Source organism: Contarinia nasturtii, unplaced genomic scaffold (genome assembly GCF_009176525.2).
Source record: "Contarinia nasturtii isolate CC-2019 unplaced genomic scaffold, AAFC_CNas_1.1 Cnas_scaffold_1699, whole genome shotgun sequence".
In the NCBI taxonomy this organism is placed as follows: Eukaryota; Metazoa; Arthropoda; class Insecta; order Diptera; family Cecidomyiidae; genus Contarinia; species Contarinia nasturtii.
The window spans coordinates 2066538-2091170 of record NW_022199032.1 but is presented as its reverse complement, the minus strand read 5'-3'; the positions used below and the strand labels follow the sequence as shown (position 1 = coordinate 2091170).

The following is a 24633-nucleotide window of genomic DNA, read 5'->3' as shown; positions in this document are numbered from 1 at the left end:
TATGGATGTGCACAAAAACCCTTATCACTTTACCCCACTTTCCCTTAATATTTACGTGTTGCACACAACTTAAGCGAGAAAATGTTTTTGTGTTATAGTGTGCCATGTAGTTTTGTAGTGAAATGTAGAAAACATGCATCAAGATCGTATATGCAACGGCAGCGAAATTGTATAAAGTATTTGTTTTATTCGAACCTTTTAATATTCATTATTTTTCGAAATACGGAAAAGGGAATTGCATACATAGTAAATGCACGTACCAAAGAGAGATTGAGCGAGTCAGATAGAGAAAAAGAGAGAAAGAAAGAGTGAGTGAAACACACACTGCACATGGTACATACATATGTCAATATTTCACGCGATGGCATCGTGCATTCCATACCAGCATTTTGAATACGCTTTAATTTTGTTATTATCGCATACGATCCTTTCGCCAATTCTATATACAAACACATTGAAATGTTCACACTTGCTCGTCTCCATGCACTGAATTATATTCATAATTTGTTGTTGTTGTTGTTGCATATGTGCGTATGAATGTGTGTGTATGTAATATTGTTTTTTTTGTGTGCTGTGAAAGACGAGGTATTTAAATGTGTATGCAATGCACATGAAAATGAATGTAAAGAGTGCGCACAGGGACCGCTGCGTTCAAATGCGATATAAAAAAAGGTGAACACAAGCCATGTGAGTTGATGGCATTTTTGGCTATGAAGGAAATTAGTTTGATTATAAATGCCATTAGATACGGTGCAATGCACTGAGATGGTGGTGCACGCCATTGCTTAATGAAAATCACATAAATTATTTCACATACACATAATAAAATACATTTTACGCAATATTCATACGTGCGAACATTTCATGCTTATGAAAGTTTCCCAACATGTTTTCAAGTTACGCTAAAATCGATTTGGTGCAATGGGGATGGTAGCCGCAATACACATTTACACCCCAACCCATCCGACCAAACGCACTTTTTATTTATAAATTCATTAGCATAATTCTAATAAATTTTTATAAACACTATATAACTATAAGTATTTCCAATTTATTTGGCACATCACATTTAGGCATACCAAAACATACCAAATACCAGCAGAACAAACGAAGAAAAAAAAAATCAACGAAATTAATTTATGCATTACGATATAATTATTATTATAATCGTTTACTGCGCACTTGCCTCATTTCATACATTTAAAATGATGGTATTAAAAATGTGCAAATAGATGAATATCATTCGTACATGATGCGAATATTGGTTACGAGAGATTCCTTTTGTTGAAATCGATATTTATGCGATATTTATTCAATTTTCGATTTCTAATTGATTTTATTTTCTCTCCTTTTATCTTCATTCTCATCCCAATCGAAATGGACATCATCACATCGACTGATTTACATGATATATAGGTTTGGCGGCAACGCAGAATATGATAAAACATGAACCGATGTTTGTCACCAGATCGGAAACATTCAAATTTGTATCCGGCGAAACAATTCATTTGCCATGCGAAGTCTCAAATGCAGGTAATACTATCTATATAGACTTACATTCACTTTTACTAAATATATAATCCAAACAATTTCATTGATTAATTACAAAAATTATTCGGTTGTTTGGAACTAAAAAAAGGTCGTTTTCATTTGACATCCGATTCTCGATTGGATGTATATATAGCATATCCTGTAGCATTTTGTCGTAATAGCACACCGTTCCAAATAGAAAATAATACACACACGAACGTTCATGGCATCATTTAATTAGGTTGAAATTCAAGTTACAAGTAATTTTCCACACGAAAGAATATCTGACTAGACAATACACACTATAATTAGAAAATTCATCGAAATATTTTCCATCGATTTGAATATTCAGTTGAACTGACTTGGATCAAATGTAAAAGAAACATCGCCGCGCATATCGAACTATTTTTAAAAGAAACGAGAAGAACCAAAACAATAGAAGTAGGTAGACAAACAATCACAGGAATCGACATGTTCTTGGCTTTTCACATAAATGGCCTGATAATTTGCTCATTGAATATATTGAATATTCATTCGTCTTAAACGCGAATAAAATTCAATTCAATTTGAATATTCCATTATTCAAGATGTCGTGTATCATGTACATGAATCATAAATACGATATGAATGTGTGTACGGTATTTTTTTGCTGCCATCGGCTGGAAATCGTCTTTGTTCGCATTTTCCGTCATTGTGCAAATCAGTTGACTCATGTTATGATACCATATTATGATATTCAATCAATGATTTTTGCTGCTCAATTTCTCATTGTTTTGTTTCATTTAATGCACGCTTTGCTGTTCTTGTCTTGAAGAATCATTTTATCCCGCCGTAAGTGATTGTGTATGGGAATTTTATTAGGATAAAATCAAAATATCATAGTTATTTGTAATTTGATTTGAGTTTTGCTACACAAAAGTTTTCCTTTAAATCAATTACAACCCGGAAAATTCACTTAATTCCCAGATCAATCGACAAAGTTGAGAATACTTGTGAGAACAAAGAGTACAAGATGGCAATATAAATGAAACGAGAAGTTTGTGCGTTACTCAACTTGAAGTTTCTTCATTTGCGAAGAGTTTGATGCTTCGCTTTTGTTTCGACAATTTTTTTTTATCTTTCACATTGTAGTATGCGCAACTAGCTACCTTACATCACATTGAAAGCCATAATATCATCATCATCATCAAGGAATATACTTACATAATAAATCAACTTATTGGTCGAAGTCGTCGTCGTCGTCGTCGTTGTTGTTGTTGTTGTTGTGGAAACTGATTACAAAGTGCAATAAAAGTGATTGTATATTCTGTACATAATAGATGCAATTTCATCAAACTACCTGTGGAAACATCTCGTTGAACCATCACTAAATCCTTGTTTTCGGTTATTTTAAGCACTCTCTTCGATCGAATACAATTGAAATCAACTTTTCGTTTATTTATTCACTCAAAAAGTTGCCAACTGTCAAACAGAGAAAATCTCTGCGGACGTTTATTTTAACCATATTTCTATGCAATTGACTGTGAAAAATATAGAGAACAAACCAATGGTTTACAATCATCTACCCGCTGTTCAAAATTCATTATCATTCTTGGCCATGTATTGGAACGTAAACTGTCAATCAAATTGAAATGAAATCAATGCCACAATGTATACTTTATATTCACATCCAGTTCACATACAAATGTGTGCGATCCCAAAGTAACCACCAGTATTCGCTATAGTCGACCATCTATATATTTCTGAATTGAATGCGAAACAAAGCACCGATCAAATGAAATTCGATCATTTTAATGGCGCGGACTGAGTGGAAAGGGACAATATTGAATGACAAGTGGGTTTAGCTAAGAGAAAAACAATGAGAAACTTGAATTCAAACAATCATTTGGTAAATGTGAACATGAACATTGAATCAACGACGACGAAGACGAAAATGATGACAACGATGATGCTGATGATGATGAGTGGGGTAGAGGTAAATCGTGCATGAGCGTAGGTAACTTTTAAACAAACGAACGAATGAGCCAACATGAATTATTTATGTAATAAAAGTATAGTATTCACCGACAGCGATTTTTTCAGTTAATAAACTAGAACAGCGTTGCAGGAAATGCAGAATTTATAGGTTGTTTGAGATTTTTGTGCCCGATATTGCTGTTAGAAAAAATCAAACGATGAAGAAAAAAAAAACCGAAATTCCACAATTCGACGAAGGTGAAGCACGTGCAAAATGAAAACGAATGGTAAATGCGATATATCTTTTTCTTCGTTGTGATGAAATTCAATTGTGTACGATCACATTAACATGCGGTATTTTCCGTTTTTTTATTTGATTGAACTGTCTTTAAAGTTGAGAAAACACGACATTTCCCATGCGAAATCCCATACCAAAACCGTTTTATGCAATCAGTTCGAAATTCTTCGAAAATTATTTGTTGAATGGCATCACTGAAAATGAGAAATTCACAGCATATTGAACGCAGCAAGTAATTGCAGTGCAGTTGTTGTGTTCGACAACAATGAATTAGTCGATTTTTATCAGATTTATAACGCGAACATATTACCGATGACATACATATATGTATATATCGTTTTCAACGGAGTTTATTTTTCTGCATACATATATAGAGAGATAAACAACATTTCATGTCAAATGACAAATGAAATCAGGATGGAACGAGAATAAGCCAAGGATAATACAATACATTCGAGCATTTGTCAAGTGTACAATGGGAAATCAAATGCAACTAAAAGAAAAGTACAAGTATGTCGGGATTCTTGAAGAACGAATATCCAAACAGACACACACACCCAAACACCCATACATATGTCGAGCAGTCGACTAGCTTTCTATCACAGAGAAGTCTAATGCATTAGCATAATCCATAGTTGGAATTTCTTGTTTTCCCTTTTCATTTTATTGAGCATTTTCACATCAAGAACGTGACATTTTATTTATACAGTTCGCGATGCACTTGAGCTCTCTTTTATTTATATATTCATTTTGGTAGCTAGTAGAACAAGCGAGCCTTAACTATACATATATACAAATGAATGTATAACACAAAATTGATATATAGAACAACACGAAAAACGATTGCGACGTGAATGCATCAACAAAATAAAAGAGCTGGATGGAAAATGCTGGAAATTGGCTTTGATCACGAGTGTTTGCATTTTGGCGACACTGAAAATGTCAAAATCAAATCTGCGTTTCTCTTATTATACATTCAATATATGTAGTATATGTACTTGAAAATCGCTCGCTCATCAGTTACATCAACATTTTTTAAGCGCATCACTGACTATCTAGCTGCTGCCGATGCCATTACTACTCAGCAAATACGCCAGAAGATAAGACTGAATGAAATGCATAGATAGTGAAAGAGAGAACCAAAAAAAAGAAAAACAGAAGAAGGAGGTGGAGTGAAACCAAAGCTTATTTAGTTTGTCAATTCAATTTTTATTCAAGTGCTTTACACAGAGCATTTCTTTTAAAAAGGATTTATTCGCTAAAGTATACTCTTTTTCATATATGCAATTTTCTGTTTGTGTTCATTTGCTTTCGCCTAGTTTCTGTCGGTTGTGTGTGTGTGTTACGCAAAACTGAGCGAAAGCAATGAAAAGAAAAGGAGAGAGGAATACGACGAAAAAAAACGGTTATTTTCCACGAGAGTTTGTCACACAAATAGAATCAAGAATAAGATAATAAGTTGTGAATGTATTCATGTCAAAACGATTGCAATGAAAAGTGTACGTTAAAAACAAAACAGCGAAGAAGTGGCATAAAGTATGAGGCACATAAATTCGTACGAATTGCATTCGAAATACATACATTCAACTTTTTTTTGCACCGTCAATGCTTCAGCATCAACTGTGACTCTGACTCTATCTCTTGGAAGTGTTCTCTTTCTCTTGTTGCCAGTGCCAGTCATCTACCCACGCATGCCACACACACAGACTGTATTCGCTCCGCCAAACATATGCTCGATGGCTTAAAAGGATGAACGAAATCACTTCACCCCGTCAAACAGTGTGTGTGTGTTTGCTTTGGGTGCATAGTTTGTGTGTACATTCAAAAATTCAAATTTTCATATCTTGATATTTAAATTATTTTCGTTGTTAGCAAACACAATGGTTTAAAATAGGTAAACCATTAAATTGTCTCGACTTGTCTCGTTTCATGCACTTCACGTTTTTATCGTTTTGTGTCGCGCGCGTATGCATACATCTCATAATGAATCTCTCTCTCTCTCTTTCATTCTATTTGTTAAATCACACAAAATTCATAACATTCAAACATTGAAGAAAAGTTTCGGGCGTTGATTCTTTAAGCAGCGTGTATGCGCCAATTCGTTCATCTTTTCTTCTGTTTTTATTACGTGCATTTTAACATTTTTGTTCGTATTCACTATTCCGTATTTGGTTTTTCTTCTACCAAGTGAACATTCTTCGTCCTTTTTTTCTCTCACTCCTTTCCATTTGGGTGTTGTATAGATGATTCAAATTGGTGAAAATTGTTTTGCAGAATGTTTAAATGGCGAAAATTCCATTGAAATTTAAATAAATATCAGACATCTTTTAATTCGAGTTCATGAAATGCATCGCTCTTTCTATTGCATGTGTGTGCGAGCAAAGGCAAAGTGACAAATGATGCGACAATGGCAATAAAAAATGACAACGACGAAAGACACGAATTTTCGTTGCATTCAATCGGCTTGAAATTGTTTTTCCGCGTTAACAACATTACCCATTACAATTTTGATCACAAACACATTTTAATAATTCAATTTTCATAGTTTCTTGAAATGTATTCAGTATTCACTGCATGTGGTTTTTTCTTTTTTTTTTTTTTTCAACAGATAACTATGTCGTGGCATGGAAACGTGGCATCGCTATTCTATCAGCTGGAAGTGTGAAAGTTACACCCGATCCACGTGTGCATCTTGTTAATGGTTATTCACTGCAAATTAAAAACGCTGTACCACAGGATGCCGGTGACTATGTTTGCCAAATTGCAACGCTTGAACCACGCGAAATAACTCATACGGTTGAAATATTGGGTAAGTATCGTTTATCGTTTAACAAAAGAATTTTAAACACGAAATATTTTACGGTTGTATTTGCATAATTAAGAACTATTCGGTAAAACGTACATCGTTCAAAATTGAATTTTCGGCTGAACTTAAGATTCATATCAATCCATACGCAAAACGCATGCATGGTCGATTTATCTATGGGGGCTGAATTAATTTTCGTTTTTTTCAGTCATGCAAAATGGTGTGCCAGCGTGCGCTGTGCGGAAGCGTATGCTTCCTTTTTACATATGCAAATATGATATACGAGATGGATATAGTGACAGCATCAGCATAAAAAATAGACTTTCTACACTTTATTGTTCGTTAAGAAATAGAGATAGAGAGAAATGAGGATAGGAATATAGGGACAAATGGACAATGTGCGTATGAACATTGTGCAAATATGAAAAATTCCCGTGTTTTAAGTTTTGTGTAGATACTGGATTATTTTACATTAAAATAAATTCCATTTGCCATCCCTGTAATGTCGAGTAGAGTTGATATGAGCGTTCATTGCGATATATTTACATAAAACATACACAACAAAAATGTTGAAACATGACAAAACTACAGAAACAGCAATTGAATATGGACTAAGCACCATTGCTGTGCATAGTTTTTGTTAAAAGTCTATAGCAGAACAGTAGCAGGCGTAGTGTTTATGAGCCGCCGCTGCCACCACCGCTACCCTCGTTTGGATGATATCATGGTAAAGCAATTAAAATGTTGAAGCATCCAAAATGGCATTGATTATATTTTTGTTGGGTATATTTTCTGCGTTGAATTCGAACATTGTTGCTTCCACACACTCACTGTTTATAACACACTTGCGCACATATACATGCAAACTTAGCAGGCTGAGCGCTCAACTCACAACAGATATACATATCTACCAAACAAAAAAAAAAACAATCACTGAAAATCACACAAAACACACAGCAGACACAGTCAGAAAGTTTGAGTAAAATTTAAATTCAGTGAATCAAATAAAGTATGAGAGACATTTATTTGTCCTTTGCCCGAAGGCAAGATCTTCTTCGTATTATATCCGAATCTTTCTCAAAGTTTTTGGCATTCTTCGAGACTCACACCACCAAAACACAGTGTTCAAATTAAATTCGTTGCTGATTTATGCAGTTTATGTGATGCGCGCATTGAATGCATTCTAAGTCAGTACATGGGCCCAAAAAAAAAGATTCAAATTCGAAAATTGAAAAGTCTTGTTCACAAAAATACACACGCAAACATAAAAAAAATGAAACAAAAATTCCAACGGCAACTGAATATTATGCAAATGAAAGGCATATTCCAATTGTTGCGTTTATTCAATGTGTATGGTATTGTGGATGATGGCGCCAACACCATACTAAAAGTGAATAAATTGAAAAGGATACTGTTAATGTCTGTTTCTTTTCGTCGTTTCATTTTGTTGTTTTGTTTTATTCATTTGTTATAAGCGTAAAAAAAGCTCTTCGCTCCAATGTGATATGACACAACAAATGTCTTAACTATAAGATGAATCATAATATGGTGGTGTGTGTGGCATCATAAAGCTAGCAAGCTAGCACTCGATTGTTCTTTGGCTGATGTTGCAGTTCAACATGTATGAACAATTCGAGTAAAAATGAATCATTTTAAACAGCGTAGACATGAAACGAACCATACGACAAGGTGAAATTTAGCGTGCCGTTAATTTGCCGTAGATTATGCAAATATGCTAAAATATGCTGAAACGCAAAACATAACAACCACAATCGAACCGACAACCGACAAAATCCCGGTGTCTATGCTAGAAAATTATAACACAACGAAATGCTACGCAAATTATATTCGCACGTCTTGTATATGTGTAAATTTTATTGAATCCGTGCGAAATGCGAACAAAAAAAAGACACACACACATCTTTTTCTCAAATTCACGATGCGATGATTGAAATAAATCATTTTTCATTACCCGCATTCGCCGCGACACAATTCGCGAATCGCGTTCAGCTGTCACTCAGTGCAGTGAACGAACGACGAACTGATTTTGGGCAGAATTAATTTGGTAAATCTCTTTCGCTCTCTCTCTCTCTCTCTGCCATCCGAATATGGAATCGCAACACATATGAACCGAATATGAATGGCGACAAACTCGTACATAGACATATCTAAGTACCCGCCGTGATCGCATAATCATTGCAAATTAATTGAAAATTCAGTTTCAAACTCACACCTGAATTGTCTGATTTTTTTTTCTTCTTCTTCTTCGTACATATCCTTTTTCATTCGGTTCGGTTCTCCATTGTCAAATGTACAACGGGTACATATAGTATAATACCATTTACAATTATAAGAAAATGTTCGAGCCAAAGTCAAAGTTAGAGCGGTAACGCAAACGTGCAAGTGACAGTTTCAGGTGAAATGATTAAATCATTTATAAAATGGAAATTGAATTGCTGCTGATTCGTTTGATTTTGTTGTAGGTTGTTCGTTGTTTTCACATAACTTTTCGCCGTTTGTGAGTTCGCATCAGCATCGATGTTACCGCAAACACACGTACACTTGAAATTCTTACACTGAATTGGACATTGAACGAAGAGCAAGAAAATGATATTTGAATGAATCAACTTATGTTTTTATTTTTACCGATTTGGACACAATTTAACCACCATAATTACTGTAAAATGCTTTTGGCCGATGTCCGGAATTGGTGCTGCGAACTACAATGTGCGCATGTTTTTCCATAGATTGATTTCATTTTGAGTAGTAGCCTAATTTAATCTCAGATGAATTAAGAAACGAATATGATTTGTAAATGCACATGAGACTTCTTGACAACTTCTTTGCAATCACAATACGGTCACAATAGAAATGATGCCAATGAAAAAAAATTATATCGAGCACGTGTAATATGGAGTATTTCGTTTACGCTTTCAGTTTTTTTTCTTTCGTTTTTCGCTTTTCTTCAGTCGTGTTTCAAATAGAATGTAAGAATAAGAAATCCAGGCACATACAAAAAAAAATCGAAAACAAAATCTATTCAAAAGATGCTCAATGCCGAAAATACTTGATACATGGAATGTGGAACGCGTCCGTTACTTTCTAAAATGAAGAACAACATGGCTGTATTGTTATTTTGGGATTTGTAGGTTAACGTCCATTGGGAAATGTTTATTTTATGTATGGACCGAAAACACGAAATATAAATGTGAATCAACGGAGTGAAAACAGTAGAAAAGAAACCAGAAGGAGGAATTTTCAAGCGATGGCATGATTTCGTGCATGTATCTTATCATGTATGGCCAAATTGTAGCTTGCAGCGCGTATAACAAACTCTTCAGAATCAGAGTAAGCTTGTTTCGATCGCAACTCATATTAAGAGTTCAATGGCGAATAAAGTGTGCATCAATGAAAGTTGACTTGTGTGTCGTATTCGGTTTTGTTTGTTGCGATTTGCAAGAAATTCAGCAGCAACAAGATAAAAGTAAACATCGAATGAAATTCGGTCACTGTGGGGGAAATTTCATTTTTTTTGCGTTCTATTCTGCATCTTGAAACACCATATCATAAAAGTGTTTGCAAGTATGTGCGTTGTCGTCAAATTTCGCGTATGAACAAAAGTCATATCATCATTTGCTTTGTATATACGACTTTTCGCGATACAACTTCGAAAAAATGTATATGATAATTAAATTTATTCGCATCGTTTTCTGGAACTTTTTTCCCTTCCTAGCTGATAACGCAGTTAGTCGATTGTCACTGCCACTGTATACAATGTTTTGTTTGAAAAATTCCGCTGTGACATTTTAAAAAGTTGCTGTATCTTATGATAAGATGCACACTTTTTCACATGCATTTTACGACAACTACACTGGGTTTGACACTGAAAGAGAAAGTTCATCTACCATCTAGCATTTTTCAAGTCGAATATAATTTTTCATGCACAACAGAAGCGACAAATCAAGTGCTATTTTTGTTTTAGTGTTTAAAAGAATTATCTTAAATGTTCATGCATTCATATGCAGAGCGATATTATGTTCAAAGTGTGTATGTCCAGCAATTTTTTTCTCGCCTTAATTGACTCAATATAAAGTGAAGTGGCAAATTTCAAAAGGTTTTCTTAGTTGTCAGTGTCAATTTAACAGGGAATCCGAAAAAGTAATGTGAACAAGATAAAAGAGAGCAAATGCAGCGCAATGACTTTTCGTCGTTTCCGCCATTCAATGTTTCTCTTCACTTTGTTAAAAAAGAAAGTTTGGTGCTGTTACCATTTTGTATTATTCAACGCAAGCTTATCTCATATCTCGTGAGCGCGTGTGCATTATATACACATCAGCCAAAATACTTTTGGTACACGCGTCAAATAAATATAAAGATGCTACGCACACAATTCAGCTTACATACGTATTTCCCTTGGCGGTGAAAAAAAATAATACGTTGGCAAAGCCATTACGAGGCAACTATAAAAAAAAGCGTAACCCTCAATAATTGTTTGCGAGTTGAGTCGATACACAAGAAGGTTTATAACGAGCAAAACTTTTGCAAGCTTACATTTTTTCCTGTACACTTTCTCTTTTTCTCGCATACACCGTCCGTCGTGTTCGTTCATTTTTTTTATTTATGTGTGATAGAGGTATCAGGCGATTTTGTTGCCTTTCTCTCGTTATTTGTTGTATCAATTTTCATTTAGCATGTGATATTGCATTGAACATTAACAATTATTGTAGTATACGATTGTTTGATGAACAAAAGCAAGCAAAATGGCTTAAAGAAAAAATCATAAAGTTTGTTTGTAAAGGTTATGAAAAGGTCATAATCGACGACAAAATAACAACAGCACAAACAGAATGATGACGAAAACAACATCATTTTAGCGTATGTGATGTACGTTATATCCGGTGTTTTTCTCTCTTGTACAATTCCATTGATTGTATAAAGAGCTTGCAGTGGCAAATATTATTCGAAAAAAAAAAATTCTTGCTCACTCGCTCCTCCTTCCTCTCTCTCTCTCTGTTTTGCTGTCTATGCCAGCTCTCAATCTATTAGAAAATAATTTTTCTTCAGACCTGGCTCATGATCCTCTCTATGTTGACGTTGTTCGTATGTGAAAAGTTTGTCAGGCGTTCTCTTTTTATGTATTACATTTTTTGTTGTGTGTCGTCGTCTCTTGGTTATTCCCTTTGTATTAGTGTCGAATCCATGTGACTCGGTATGTTCTTACGGTTCAGTAACAAGATAAACTTTCAATGTTTGCCGATGTTGAAAAGTTGAAATATCATAAACACGACATTAAATATTAAATTTGAAGCGAAAACAAGATTGAAAAAGAAAATTGACAAAAAGAAACGGAAGAAATTCTTGGTTCATAATCTAGTTATGTGCCACTGTGTTTCTATTTGTCACTGTGTTCAAATCAGGTTTTAATACGTTGGTCTTAGCCGATATGCCATACTCATACACACTCTTTCGCATCATCTCTCCGCACATACACCAAAATCAGTTTACTTAAGTTGTATGATGTTTCCTTAGGCAGAACAAATTAGTGTCTCTTTTATTGATTGATTTTAGCGCCATTTTTCTCGCGTCTCATTCTCACATCAAACGATTTAGCAGGTAGCAGGTCGTTTGCCAAAATATTAAGAAAAACCCAGCTCTTTTGTTTGAAATGGATTTTGAAAACTTTTTCCATTCGTTTGTTCGACGAATTTATCTAAGTGAGTTTATTTGTTTTTCAACGCCTTGTCAATGCTCAAGCAAATACAAATCAGATACATAGGTTACGTCGGTCTGTATCAGAGATGAACAAAAAAAAAAAAGTAAAAATACTGTAATATCTACACAATTTCAAACAACATATGTGTGAAACTCAAACTCAGATTTACCAAAGACGCATTAAAGCAAAGGCTGTGAAATGAATTTTGTTGTTGTTGATTCTTGTCACAATATTAAAATTTAGTAGAGTCAGACAACTGAATTATCTATCTATAAAATGGATAAAATGAGTCTAGGATTTGTCCCACATTTGCAGACATATGTAAATCAGTGAATAGCAACAATTTGGTGTGGAAAAAAAAAATTCTGAGAAAAAGACACAAACACACACACATGAAATAGCAAAGTAACAAATGAATGTTTTATTGTTGAATATATTGCCCATTCACGTTCGCATTCGAAATGGATGTCAGCATTTCGTCGCACTATAAATTTGAGTAATTATTTCATTGTGTTGAGCACTCACCACACTACTGTTCCTATAAATTATCTTATTTTTGTGGATGTGTGTTGGGCCATTGTCATTTGCTCTTTCGTCCATTCATTTATTTTAAGGGTCAATTTAATACATGAACGAAGCAAATTATCGAAATATTTTTGTATCAATGTTCATTGAAGGTCACACACACATACAAAATGGTCAACATACATGGGACTTATAAATTATAATCAGAAACACACTGCCAAAATGAACAGCATATAAAACACGTAAATCGAATCCTTCTCATATGAATACAGTTAAACTACTGGTCGGTTTGTTCTCAAGAGTCAGTTCACCACTGTCAACTATTTGATAAAATCCATTCTACGGTTGCAATGACAAAAAACCAGCAAATGATGCTCAGACAGTCACATAAGATGTGACAAGAAAGCCGAATTTAAGCGTTTTACCTTCCAAGCATGTGCACATTCCTCGAATGGACTACGACATTGATGTTGCTTCTCTTCTTTATTTTTTTTTTTTTTTGCATTTGGCTTACCACTCCAAGCTACTTTTCGTTCTCATCCAAAAATCTCTCATCCCCGTTTTGATGTGTTCATTTATTTATTCATTCGATGCTGTTGAATTTATTCGATTGCAAATTTTCTCTGTTTGGCATTTTTACTATTTTTATTTGCGAGTAAATCATGTTCATGGATTTTTAGTACCTCATCTCGTCATCCAAGATGAAATGAAAAGAGAGAAAGAGAGACCTGCAAGAGAAAGCAAATATTTTTCTGTCGATATTTCACGTCTGTCTATATCAAATGCATGCCCCGTCAGCATCAAATCCGACTACTATTTCATTTTCGATACTCTGGGTATAAGTATGCGATTTTCTTATGTCACCAGACATAGCAAGAGACACCGAAAATTGACACCGAAAAACAACTAGACAAAATAATATTCAGCGTCAGAAGTGTAACAATGCCAAAGATCACAAGTAAAATAACAGTTAAATGAAAAATGTGACAAATTTAAAATGATTGTCGGTAGACTTGTACTTGTAGTCTGTGTGAACGCAATACGAGAGGATGAAACGTAAAACGGACAGAGAGTGGAGGTAATGGGTGTGTATAAATAGCATCGAAATCATGTTATTATAAGCTCAAGTACACGTTTAGACTGCTTTCCGGACCGAAAATCGCACTGCGTGTATTTGCCGTTGTTTTTATTCACATAAGTCAACGAATGACTGATGATAACAAATTTTCTATCCTATGTAGAGCTTGAAATACTGGAATCATCGTCGTTATGTGCGATTGCGATTGTTATTGCCATTCATGGGGTATTTTGGTATTATTTCCCACACTTTTTTTCCTCCTCCACATCGAATTCTATTTTGGATTTTTCACCTTAGATGCTCCGATATATTACGACGTAGCACTGTGCATATTAACATTTCTGTCCCTCATTCGTATTTCTTTTTTATTGGTATGCTATTCGTGTGGAAACGTCTTTTTTTCTTTCGCTTTTATTCGACACAAAAAAAAAACCCTTCCCCAAAATGGAATACTGTAGCAAAAAAAAAAAAGAAGAAGAAAGCCGATCATTGAATGAACAGATTGATGTGTGCCAGTTCAGCGATTGCATTGTGATGTTGATGTGATTGAAATCATAATGTGTAATAAATTGAAATCTGGGTCAAATTAGAATTCCGTAGTTTTATATTTTTGATGTTCGGATCCTTACTCAATATTTTTGGTATTTTACTTATGGGCGCTGGTTGAATGAAAATTCTCTTGCTATCAGCTGCTGGTCTTAAAAGGTTATGAAATGTACGTATACTTACATATAGTCAAATATGGCCGAATGCAAGCTGACGAAAATGACACAATCATCCTATTATTGTCAAGCCATACAATTCAATGTTTTCTTTTCTTCCCCTCGCATTCTCTCTCTCTTTCCACTTCTCTTTCATATCAATGATGCGTTTCCCAAAAATTTGGGGCACACAAAAAAAAATAATAATAATGATATAACAATTTCGAGCATAGAGAGAAAATAGTAGGCATTTAGAGGAAAGGTCCTTTATATATTGCTCTTACTCTCTGTCGTTTGCTCTCTTATTTCAATGCGAAACGCAATGGCCATGATTGTTTAAACATCAGCACTCAGCCGACTGATGGATAAAGAATATATTGTCAGGCCGCTTTAAATGTGACGCATAAGTGAAAGAAAAGAGTCGGCAAAATTACACTCAAAGCACCAACAATACATATGCTTGAATCGAAACTCTCACTACATATCCGCAACCATTTTCTAAAAAGGTACACATCATACCACGCCAATTTTCATATGAAAGCAAAAAAAAAAACGAAGAGACATGGAAAAATATGTTTGGTTTTCTTGTTTTTAGTTTATTTATTAATTCATTCCAGCCGCATATTTTTGCTACAATATTCCTTCAGTCTCTTCAACCAATCTTAATGGATATGCACTACCAACCATTCATACGCAATGACGTTGTAAACGTAATGTTGCAAATTTCTAGTTTCATTTTTTTTGTTCTCTATTGAAAATCCATCTTTACTTAAACTCCATGATTACCGTTAGATGCTTTTAATCTATCTTTTGGTCTGTTCATAATGATTGTGTTAATTCCATTGTAAGTGGAAAATGTTCACATTTCCGGCTCAGATGCATGATGCTTTGTGCTCAATTCTATGAAATTCAAATTAATTTTCAAAGCCACGACGTGTGTGCGGTCTATTCTTGCATATGCATGAACAACATGAATTGAACGATGTTTCACACTGTGTGCAACGCTTATTTTATGCTGTTAGTGATGCTATTTTTCGTTGTATATATGTTATCGTCATTTGGTAGTTTGGTGTTGTTATTGTTTAACGATGTACACATTGAAATGGGGGTTCATCGCTTATCCCGACAACCAAAACAACAACTTACCGATAAATTCAGACATCCGGTAGATATTTTTCATTATACTATATATTCACACGCACACCAAATCCATACGATCATGTTTGAACATAACAATATCAGGTTAACGTTTTAATGGGGTTTTCCTTGAAAGATATTTAACAATAAAATTGACGCCAATAACAAGATTCACGAAAATGAATTTTCTGGTTGGAAATTTATGAAAATTTACAAAACCAAAATACAAATAAGCACAACTACTGTGCCATGCCATCAGCCATTCTCAATGTAACACATATTTTCTAATGTGGTTAGTTACATTTTATTGCATCCTTATAAGACAGTTATGCACATATACGTATCATAATCACGTCTGACGTCTCTTAAAATCTTATGCACAAGAATGCTCCAATCAAATATCTCGATCGTGAATTTATGAAGAAAATTCGTTTTGGTTACGCATGAAAGTGGAATTAAGGAACTGCAGATTCCAGTGTCATTTTACATTTTGGTTCAACGTTCAATGATGATATAATCGTGTATATATGTGTGTTCACGAATCGCATAATTTATGTACACACATTGTATTACTTTGAAATGGATAGTTCGTGAAAGCGGGTCACTATTCATATTTATCAAAATAAATTGTTAAGTCAGCAAGTTCAGTTTCAAATTATCACATCTTCGAGAAATTGGACGCGTTTCTGTACATTTTCCACATTGCTATAGGAAGAAAATTGTGCGCTGAGTGTGCATTCATGTCGTGTAATTTGTGTGAAAATGTTACACACACAGAAGAATACGTACATACATCTAGGAAATAGTGAATGTACTTTCTCTCTCTCTCTCTCTATTGCTCTCTGTATGTGTGTTTTTGACCACTTATGAATGTTGGCATTGCTTAGCGCAGCACTTTATTTGGCACATGAAGAATAAACTTAAATTGGAGAGCGCGTGTCACACATTTTAAATAACCATTTTGTTATGTCGATGATGGTGGGCGCGGAATGCTACAAGCACTAAATAGCAACGGGCATAATAACAAAATTCTCAGATATGCTGATTGTGAGTGGCACATGAATGACATTACAAAAGCCATTCTCATGTCTTAATTAGCGATGATGATTACAATCCTCAAACGGCTGTCTGAATGCGCCTATTTCACAAGCACATTGTAACCAAACAAATTCTTTTCTGTATTTTGTATCAATTTTTATTTTGGTCAGTTAGCCGAACACACTGTGTGCTTTTTAAATCTATGCAAATCATAAACGAAGATAAAAAAGCAGCGTGCCAGCAGTCGGTTTTTTTTTCATCTTTTCGTCTGCAATGATACCTTCACACGTTGACTGACTGACTAAAGAATGCAAGAGTGTACACACTGTATACATACATGCACTTGTCCAATTCGAGATTTTTCAATTTTCTCTTTCATCATACAATGTGAACATAAACACGTAATGTACTTCGACTCATTCTGAGCAATTGTTTTGGGAAATTCTTTTTCCCTTTCTGTTCTTTCATTTATATTGTACCATTATTATTATCATTATTATTATGATTGTGTGTTTGAAAGTGGGTGTATGTATGTATAAAGTGTGCAGTGTGCCGCCATAGCAAAAACGTCTTCCATTGCCTTCGAGCGGTTTACAGTGCTTGGTCCATTGTTTTTCCTGCTTTCATGTGATAATATTTCAGCCGACAAATACACAAGAACACTTAGACCATCACAAAGCATACTCTTCTTACTCTGAAGCGAGGCAACCACACACAGACACAGAAACACACACATAATCATTACCACAATGAATTGGGCTACATTTTCTTTTCGCTACAACGAAAGTGAATTGAATTTTCCTAGGAATTTTCAATTCCAGCAAAATCATCATATTTGAAGTTGAAAAGCTTATATAACGCCGGAGAAAAAAGAGATAACCAAATAGAACACGGAACAACATAAAATCCAAAAGAAGAGATGGATACAGTGTTTGGTCTCTGTTGTGTACAAAAAAAAAAAACAAGGGAAAAAACCTTCACAGTGTAACATTCGCTGTGTTGATGCAGATGTGTTCGTAGACCGTTTTGAGCGCATTGAATGTCATTGATCTACATTATCTAGTATCGCATCCTACCATAAACCATTTTCATTGCGTTAGTTTTTCCACATCGGTTTCTGATTTGCAAATGAAAGTATGACGCCAAACCTTAGAATAGATTGACCTAAAATCAAAAAAGCCAAACGAATCGAAAAAGAAGAAGAGCACTGCGAAAGCAACGGCAACAACACCATTAAATATCGATTGTGCTATTTTGAGTCTCTCTCTCTCTGTGTGTTGTCAGTTTCATCTTCAGGTGTACGATGTAGGCATGACTCATATATGGTTTCGTTTTCGATTTATTCATTTAAAATGTACCGGATCGACCATGTACTGGTATTGCGAAAGCTCATCATGTCAATTCTCTCCATGAACCCAATCAAAACACAACCAACCGATAATAAGGTAAAATCTATTTTCTAGAAATTATTTCTAAACCATTAGATTGTGTTTAGTGTTCGATTTCGATTTTCAATTGCGCTGGTTTGATGAAGCGAATGGGAGCACACGGTTAATCGAAGGGAAGAGAAAAAAAGAAACGAAATTTTTTCACCACAATCGTTTCTTAATTTATTTTCGATGACACAAGAATAAATGTTTGTGTGTTTGAGTGTATCTAGGTTGTACAAGGACCATTTCAAATGTATTGATTGCCAACGTTGGCAGCCAAATTAATTCATGTACAATCTTGCCGTGTACGACAAATTCGGCAATGTGTATGTATGGAGTGCAAGAGAGTAGTTGCCAACACGGCCAAACCACTTGCAATTGAAATTCCGTAAATCTCAACGCTTCTGGAATAGACATTGTGTGAATTCATCTGGGTTAAGATGTTTTCGAAAGCATAAGAATCTTAACTCACTATGGATTGGTCGAGTGGATCTGAGTCTATCGATACTTTCAAAACCACTGCAAAACTGTCTATTGTAGAAGATTGTGGTGGCACCTCTCTCTCACTATCTCTCTCTTGCTTTCACTCTATCCCGTTTTCACTGCTAGTAGTGTTATACTCTTACATCAGAGACCAAAGGCGATAACATTAATAATCGCAGCAATAACAGTAACAACAAAAGCAATGGAGAGAGTAATAACAATACGATTGCTATTACGATTGCTGTTGGGCCGTGAAAATTTCGCATTTTGCATAGAACTCAAGTTTACAAATGATAGACTCTCTCTCTCTCTCTGTAAAGTGTGTTGAAATTCAATTGTTCACCCCGACACTACTATCTCTTGAACAACCAATGCAATTATAGTACCCGGAAAAAATTCGTATCGGTACCCGATTTTTCACACTTAAAATGATAGTTTGACAGCTCAAAGCCCAAATCACATGCCAAATCAAGTAACAGCATGAGGTTTTTGGATACATTCAAAGTGTGCTCAAGAATGTATACACTTTTTTGGATGACAGCATATAATTAGAGAATGTTTTTACTCAAAATGACAACAGATAACAACATGTTCAAAACAATTTGCATCTGATAATAATTTAACCATTTCAATTGAAAAAAAAAACAAGAATGAACTCATCCAATTTCTATAAATATTCTATTTTGTTTTCATTCTCTACTTAATGTTGCTACATTCAATGATTCAATGTAGCAAACGACTGTAAATCCGATGGATGTGCAACATTGAGACAACAATGTAATACGATTCTAATTAATTCCATAATGAAAACATTGACGTGCATAATTTTGAAAACATTTTTCGCTAAGCGATGTCGCGGTATGATTGAAATTGAGTTTCAAATGAATTAATTTACAAACAACAATCTTCGACATTGTAATGTTGATTTATTTTATCGAAGAGTCGGCGATTATATTGATGAGAAATTAAGTGAAATACACCACACATACACATACAAAACATATACTGTATCTGTATACACAAGTAAATTTGTCCGTTTTTTTCGATCATTGTGAGCGAAAGTGAATCGGTATACGCCATCTCGATTCCATTATTTTTTTGGCCTTCAAAACATCCGGACTTATGATAGAAACTCAAATATTAGATTAGGATCGCATAGAAATTTTCCCGAGTGAATGTAAATAATTGTAGCTTTTGATGGGTACAGTGCAAGCCCACAGAATCATCGGATCGGCAAATGCCTCAAATGTTTGGGTATTTGTAATTTTTTTATTGACCATTTATATAAATGGAAGGTCGTTAAATCAAAATGCAGAAGAAAAAATTGACTCTCTCTCTCTCATTCTCAAACTCACACACGCACACACACGACAACAACAAGTTATAAAGAGACCGCTAACAAAGCTCCATAAAATAATATGGAATTATACACATATATTTATACGTTTATTCTTATTTACTGTAAGATATAATCATAACGATTTGCTTATCTATATTTTTGCCTTTTTCTCTTTCTTGCCCCTCCTCTCTCCATCATGGCTGTCTGCGTTCACCGTTCTCATGCCACTACATTCTTTGATCTAATTCTGTCCATCTCCCATCATTCATTAAAGTAGTAGCCCGGGGGAATTCCGATTCTTGGCCGTCGTTTTATTGATGTCTACATCAATCATCATTCGAAACAATTTTTCCGCTTTTCCATTCTTCGTCGTTTGTTTTTGCTACTGATTACGCATGTCTATCGGCATCTTCCTTATTTGCATACGACTCGAACCAATTGATGATACATTTATTTTTTTACTTCGGTTGCTGTTGTTGTTTCTCATTTCCCTTTTTTTTATTCGATTTAACCAGATATGGTTGAGAATTGTGCCAAATTTGTAATATGGAAAGAAAAGAGAAAGGGACCTATAATTGTATAAGTTTCTTTTCATATCTCTGTTTCCGTTTACTATGACATGAATATATCGATATGGTCATCATTTTGTATTTGGTTTTTTCGTTTTTGCATATTGTTGATAAACATACCATTTTTTCATATTTTCAAGAAAAAAATCGATCTTATATTTTATGATGTCCTCTGGTTTTTTTTGTTGTGGTTATCTTCAAATGTACAACAGCCAACTTATTTACGCACATATGTATCTTTAATCATATGTGATTGATGTGAGTTTGTCTCTCGTTACATTTGACCTTTTCACAATATAATTTTTTTACTTCAAAAACTTTTCGCAAAATGACATTGGTTTCCTTTTTTTTAAATTATAATTAGAGCCAATTTAGTATTGGAGTTTGTTTGGAATCGATTCAGAACAAAAAAAAGAATGTAATTGTGTATCATTTAAATAAATGTTATTGCCAGGCAATTTCTTTTGTACATAAAGCACATTGACCGCTTCTTTATTCCATTTGGGAATTTCAAATGTGATCTATGTAGATGTGAATCTTCCCATCCCATTTGGTTAGAATTTGTTTTTTGCCATGTTTATATATGTAGCTTTGTGAACATGTTGTCCAACAATTCAAAAACTTCTCAAAATTATTCTATTTTTTATGCAGATCAATTGAGAAATAAGTGAAATGCGAACAGTATCGTTTATGTTTGTTTCTCGCTCGCTTTCTTCCGTACAATTTTATTGTGCCGAATGCAATATGTGCATGTGGAGAATACAAACATTGAAACGAATAAATGTGCAAAAGGAAAATCAGAATGAAAATAAAGAAAAATCGACGGAAATGTGTAGAGAGCAGTATGCATTTTGAATAGAAAAGTCTGTTGTGCGTTCATACCATATCAAGCACACACACACACACTGATAGACACCGAAAATAACAACAATGAATAATGTGAGAAACATGCGAAGATTTATATACACAGTTCAACATCTTGGCATGTTTTATTGCCATATCTCTCATTTTCAGGGGGTGTGGGTGTACGAGATTTTCCATACAAACAACTTCTGTCTCTATCTTTCATTTCGATCGATTTCTTTTCGTTATTTTTTTTGCTTATTTGATTTTGCCTCATTCCTGTCATCGTTACCGTTTCTCGGCTTGCATTCTTTGTCGATTTCTCTCGTTTGCTTCGCTGTTTCGATTATGATTGTTACAGTTAGTGCTCTTTTGTAATATGATCACGTGCAAAATATTGAATACGCCATAAATGATACTACTTTATGTTCGTAAGTCATTCAGCATGTTATTGAGACGTCTGAACTGAATGTCTATTTCCTGATAAATGAATACAATGCATCCAACTTGTTTTTGTAAATAAATTTAATACAACTTGTGACCCATAACAGATTCAACTGTTTGGCTAGTCGAGTTTCTGTTTTACTTTTCTATTTTCGTCCGATTTCTGCATTCCGTGTACGTTTTGCACAATTTTTCAAATGCATTGAACATGCGCCGATTAATCATGCGTCATCGATAATAGTTGTGATTTTTTTTATTCTGTTGTTGCTTTCGTTCAACATCAATCAATTTGCCAAATGCGATTAAAAATCAACAAGTTGATAAATGATTATCGATTTTGGTGTTTCATCGATTTTTGTGCTTCTCCGCTAAATCGGCTGAAAATGGATGTTCTGATCATGAGTGATTTTGATGATTGCTCGCGTAAAAGATCATATTTTCATTAAAAAAAACATTCAACTGTTAATCTTTAGAATGAAAGTCCCACAATGTAGACTCCAACATCTAAAAATAAGCGTAATTTTCTTCAGTTGTTCGCTTCTCATTCGGATCGATCATAAATTTTCGAAAGCACATTCATTCAAAAATTATAAACAAGTTCATCTTTTTTTTATATTATGCTTTTGTTGTTAAGCAATTCCCGTACAAATGCATACGCCCGAAACATTTTTGATGATGTCCATAAAAATATGAATTTATGCCACAAACGCAAAGCAAATGTGCTGGGTTTTCATAGGGAAAAACATTGCTTTTCTAACACCAATATATTTCTTTCTCTTTATTATTATTGTTTGGGTACGGTCGTTTTTTATGATTAGCGTTTTTTATCTTCGTGCTAGAGCATCATTTTGGCCATTTTCATTTTCACTTGTTGTGCTTAATCAGAGTGTCGAGAGAGAAATTGCTACACACAACAAATCTGAAGTGTTTAATCTCTTGTGTTAAGCACATTTCAAATGATATAAAATGAATTGAAAACACGAACGCGTAAAATTCCAACATTTTATATCCACTTAAAATGTCAAACTTGCTATAAAACTACGTTTTCCATTATTGCATTGATTTCCATTTCGGTTTGTTGGTTTTTATGTGAAAACACAAAACGCCACACTTTCACTACCAACTTTTTGCCAAACTGATTATTCAAAATGTTATTTTACATTAGTCTATGGAACAAAAATCATTATTTCTCACTTTTAGCGCCAACTTTTAATGTTCCATTGAAAATGAGATACACCTTCTAACACAAAGAAAAAACCCTTCTTTTGAATGTTATTTTTCCCAATCGACTATATGTTGTCCATTTGTTCTTTTTTTACAGTGCCACCAAGAATTCATCATGTCAGTTCGGGCGGACACCGACAAGTAAAGAAAGGAGAATCAGTACGAATTGAGTGTTCAGCATCAGGTAATTGTTACACATTCCCTTTTTCGGTTATTTGTTCAACTTCATGACTCGATATTTATCCAACTCAATTCTCATCGCATTTGTATTCCCCTTTTTTCTCTTCCGAATAGGAAACCCATCTCCAAACATAACCTGGACCAGAAAGTTTGAAAATCTTCCAAATGGTAAGTACAACCACAAAACATGAGGTTACATTTTTATCTCAATTAAATGGACTTTTGTTTTTGAACTGATCGAATAACACAGAAACTTTGCGGATAATACGTTCTTTTTTTGGCTCGAACAAAAATTCGGGCAAAAGAGTTGCAACAGCTTTTGAAACAACCATTACACAGACGCTCGCAAACGTAAAATAAACGACATTTAAGTTCATGAGCAGAAAAATCGTTTGTTTGCTCAATACTTTTTGAAACTATACAGGGTGTTTCACAGATCCATGCTAATCTCTCTACCACAGATTTGTCAGCTCAAGAGGAGTAAAAAAGTGTAAGAGCACTTTTCCCAAATCGGCTGTTTTGGTGGGGTTACAGTCCTCGGCCCCTTAGGGTCATAATTTTCTGTGCTCTGATTCATTTCCACGGACGGTCACCACAGCGGTGTTTTTCAAAAGCAATTTTTCATTATTGTCTTGTTCGAAAGATCTCTCGGCCCTCTTAGGAATACCACAAAAAAAATTCAAAAAAAGTTTCAGTGGAGACGGTCAAAGTGGGTTGACCAAAAGTGAAAAAAATCATCGAAAATCGAGGAAAATCGTAATTTATCTCGAAAAAACATGTGATAAACCTATCTTTTTTATGCCAGAAATCGAAAGAGCATTCAATTTTGGTCCGGTATGCACATTTTTAGATTCCAAATTTATGTGGGTGTGTCAAAAAATTTTAACGGTCCGAAGTGGAGCGACCGAATTTTTTTTTCATTTTTTTAAATCAACTTTTCTGGGCAAGTTTTTTGCGCTGATTGTTTGGTTTTACCACCGATCTTACATAATTCGGACCCAAGGAATCCAATGGTGCCAACGGTTTTGACCGATCAATTCGAAGTTCACAAGATAATCGGCTTCGAACCTACCCCTTGGAGTGACATTTTGGAGTTTCGATTTTTTTCATTCGATCGGTATGAAAACTGGTATTGGGGGGTTTTTGGGTACGAGAGAACCGAATCTGATATTTATTTTGACATAAAATCATATCTTGAAATATTTTGAGTACAAACATTTCCTGAAGTAGCAAGAAATGGAAAAAATCAAATTTTTGAATAGAAAATGGGTCGAAACTTAATTTTATTGCAAAATAAATAACAGATTCGGGTTTCCCGTACCTAAAAATCCCCCAATAC

The 24633-nt window shown here is 34.5% G+C and overlaps 1 protein-coding gene across 2 annotated transcripts in view; it reads left to right on the top strand.

The window, feature by feature from the left end:
• LOC116346806 (limbic system-associated membrane protein) overlaps positions 1-24633 on the top strand; it is a 323959-nt gene that overhangs the window by 224221 nt on the left and 75105 nt on the right. For both annotated transcript variants that reach the window (XM_031777028.1, XM_031777027.1), the window contains exons 4-7: positions 1417-1533; positions 6393-6593; positions 23212-23298; positions 23409-23462. In XM_031777028.1, the coding sequence (XP_031632888.1) occupies positions 1417-1533; positions 6393-6593; positions 23212-23298; positions 23409-23462 (459 nt within the window). The remainder of the gene's footprint in view (positions 1-1416; positions 1534-6392; positions 6594-23211; positions 23299-23408; positions 23463-24633) is intronic.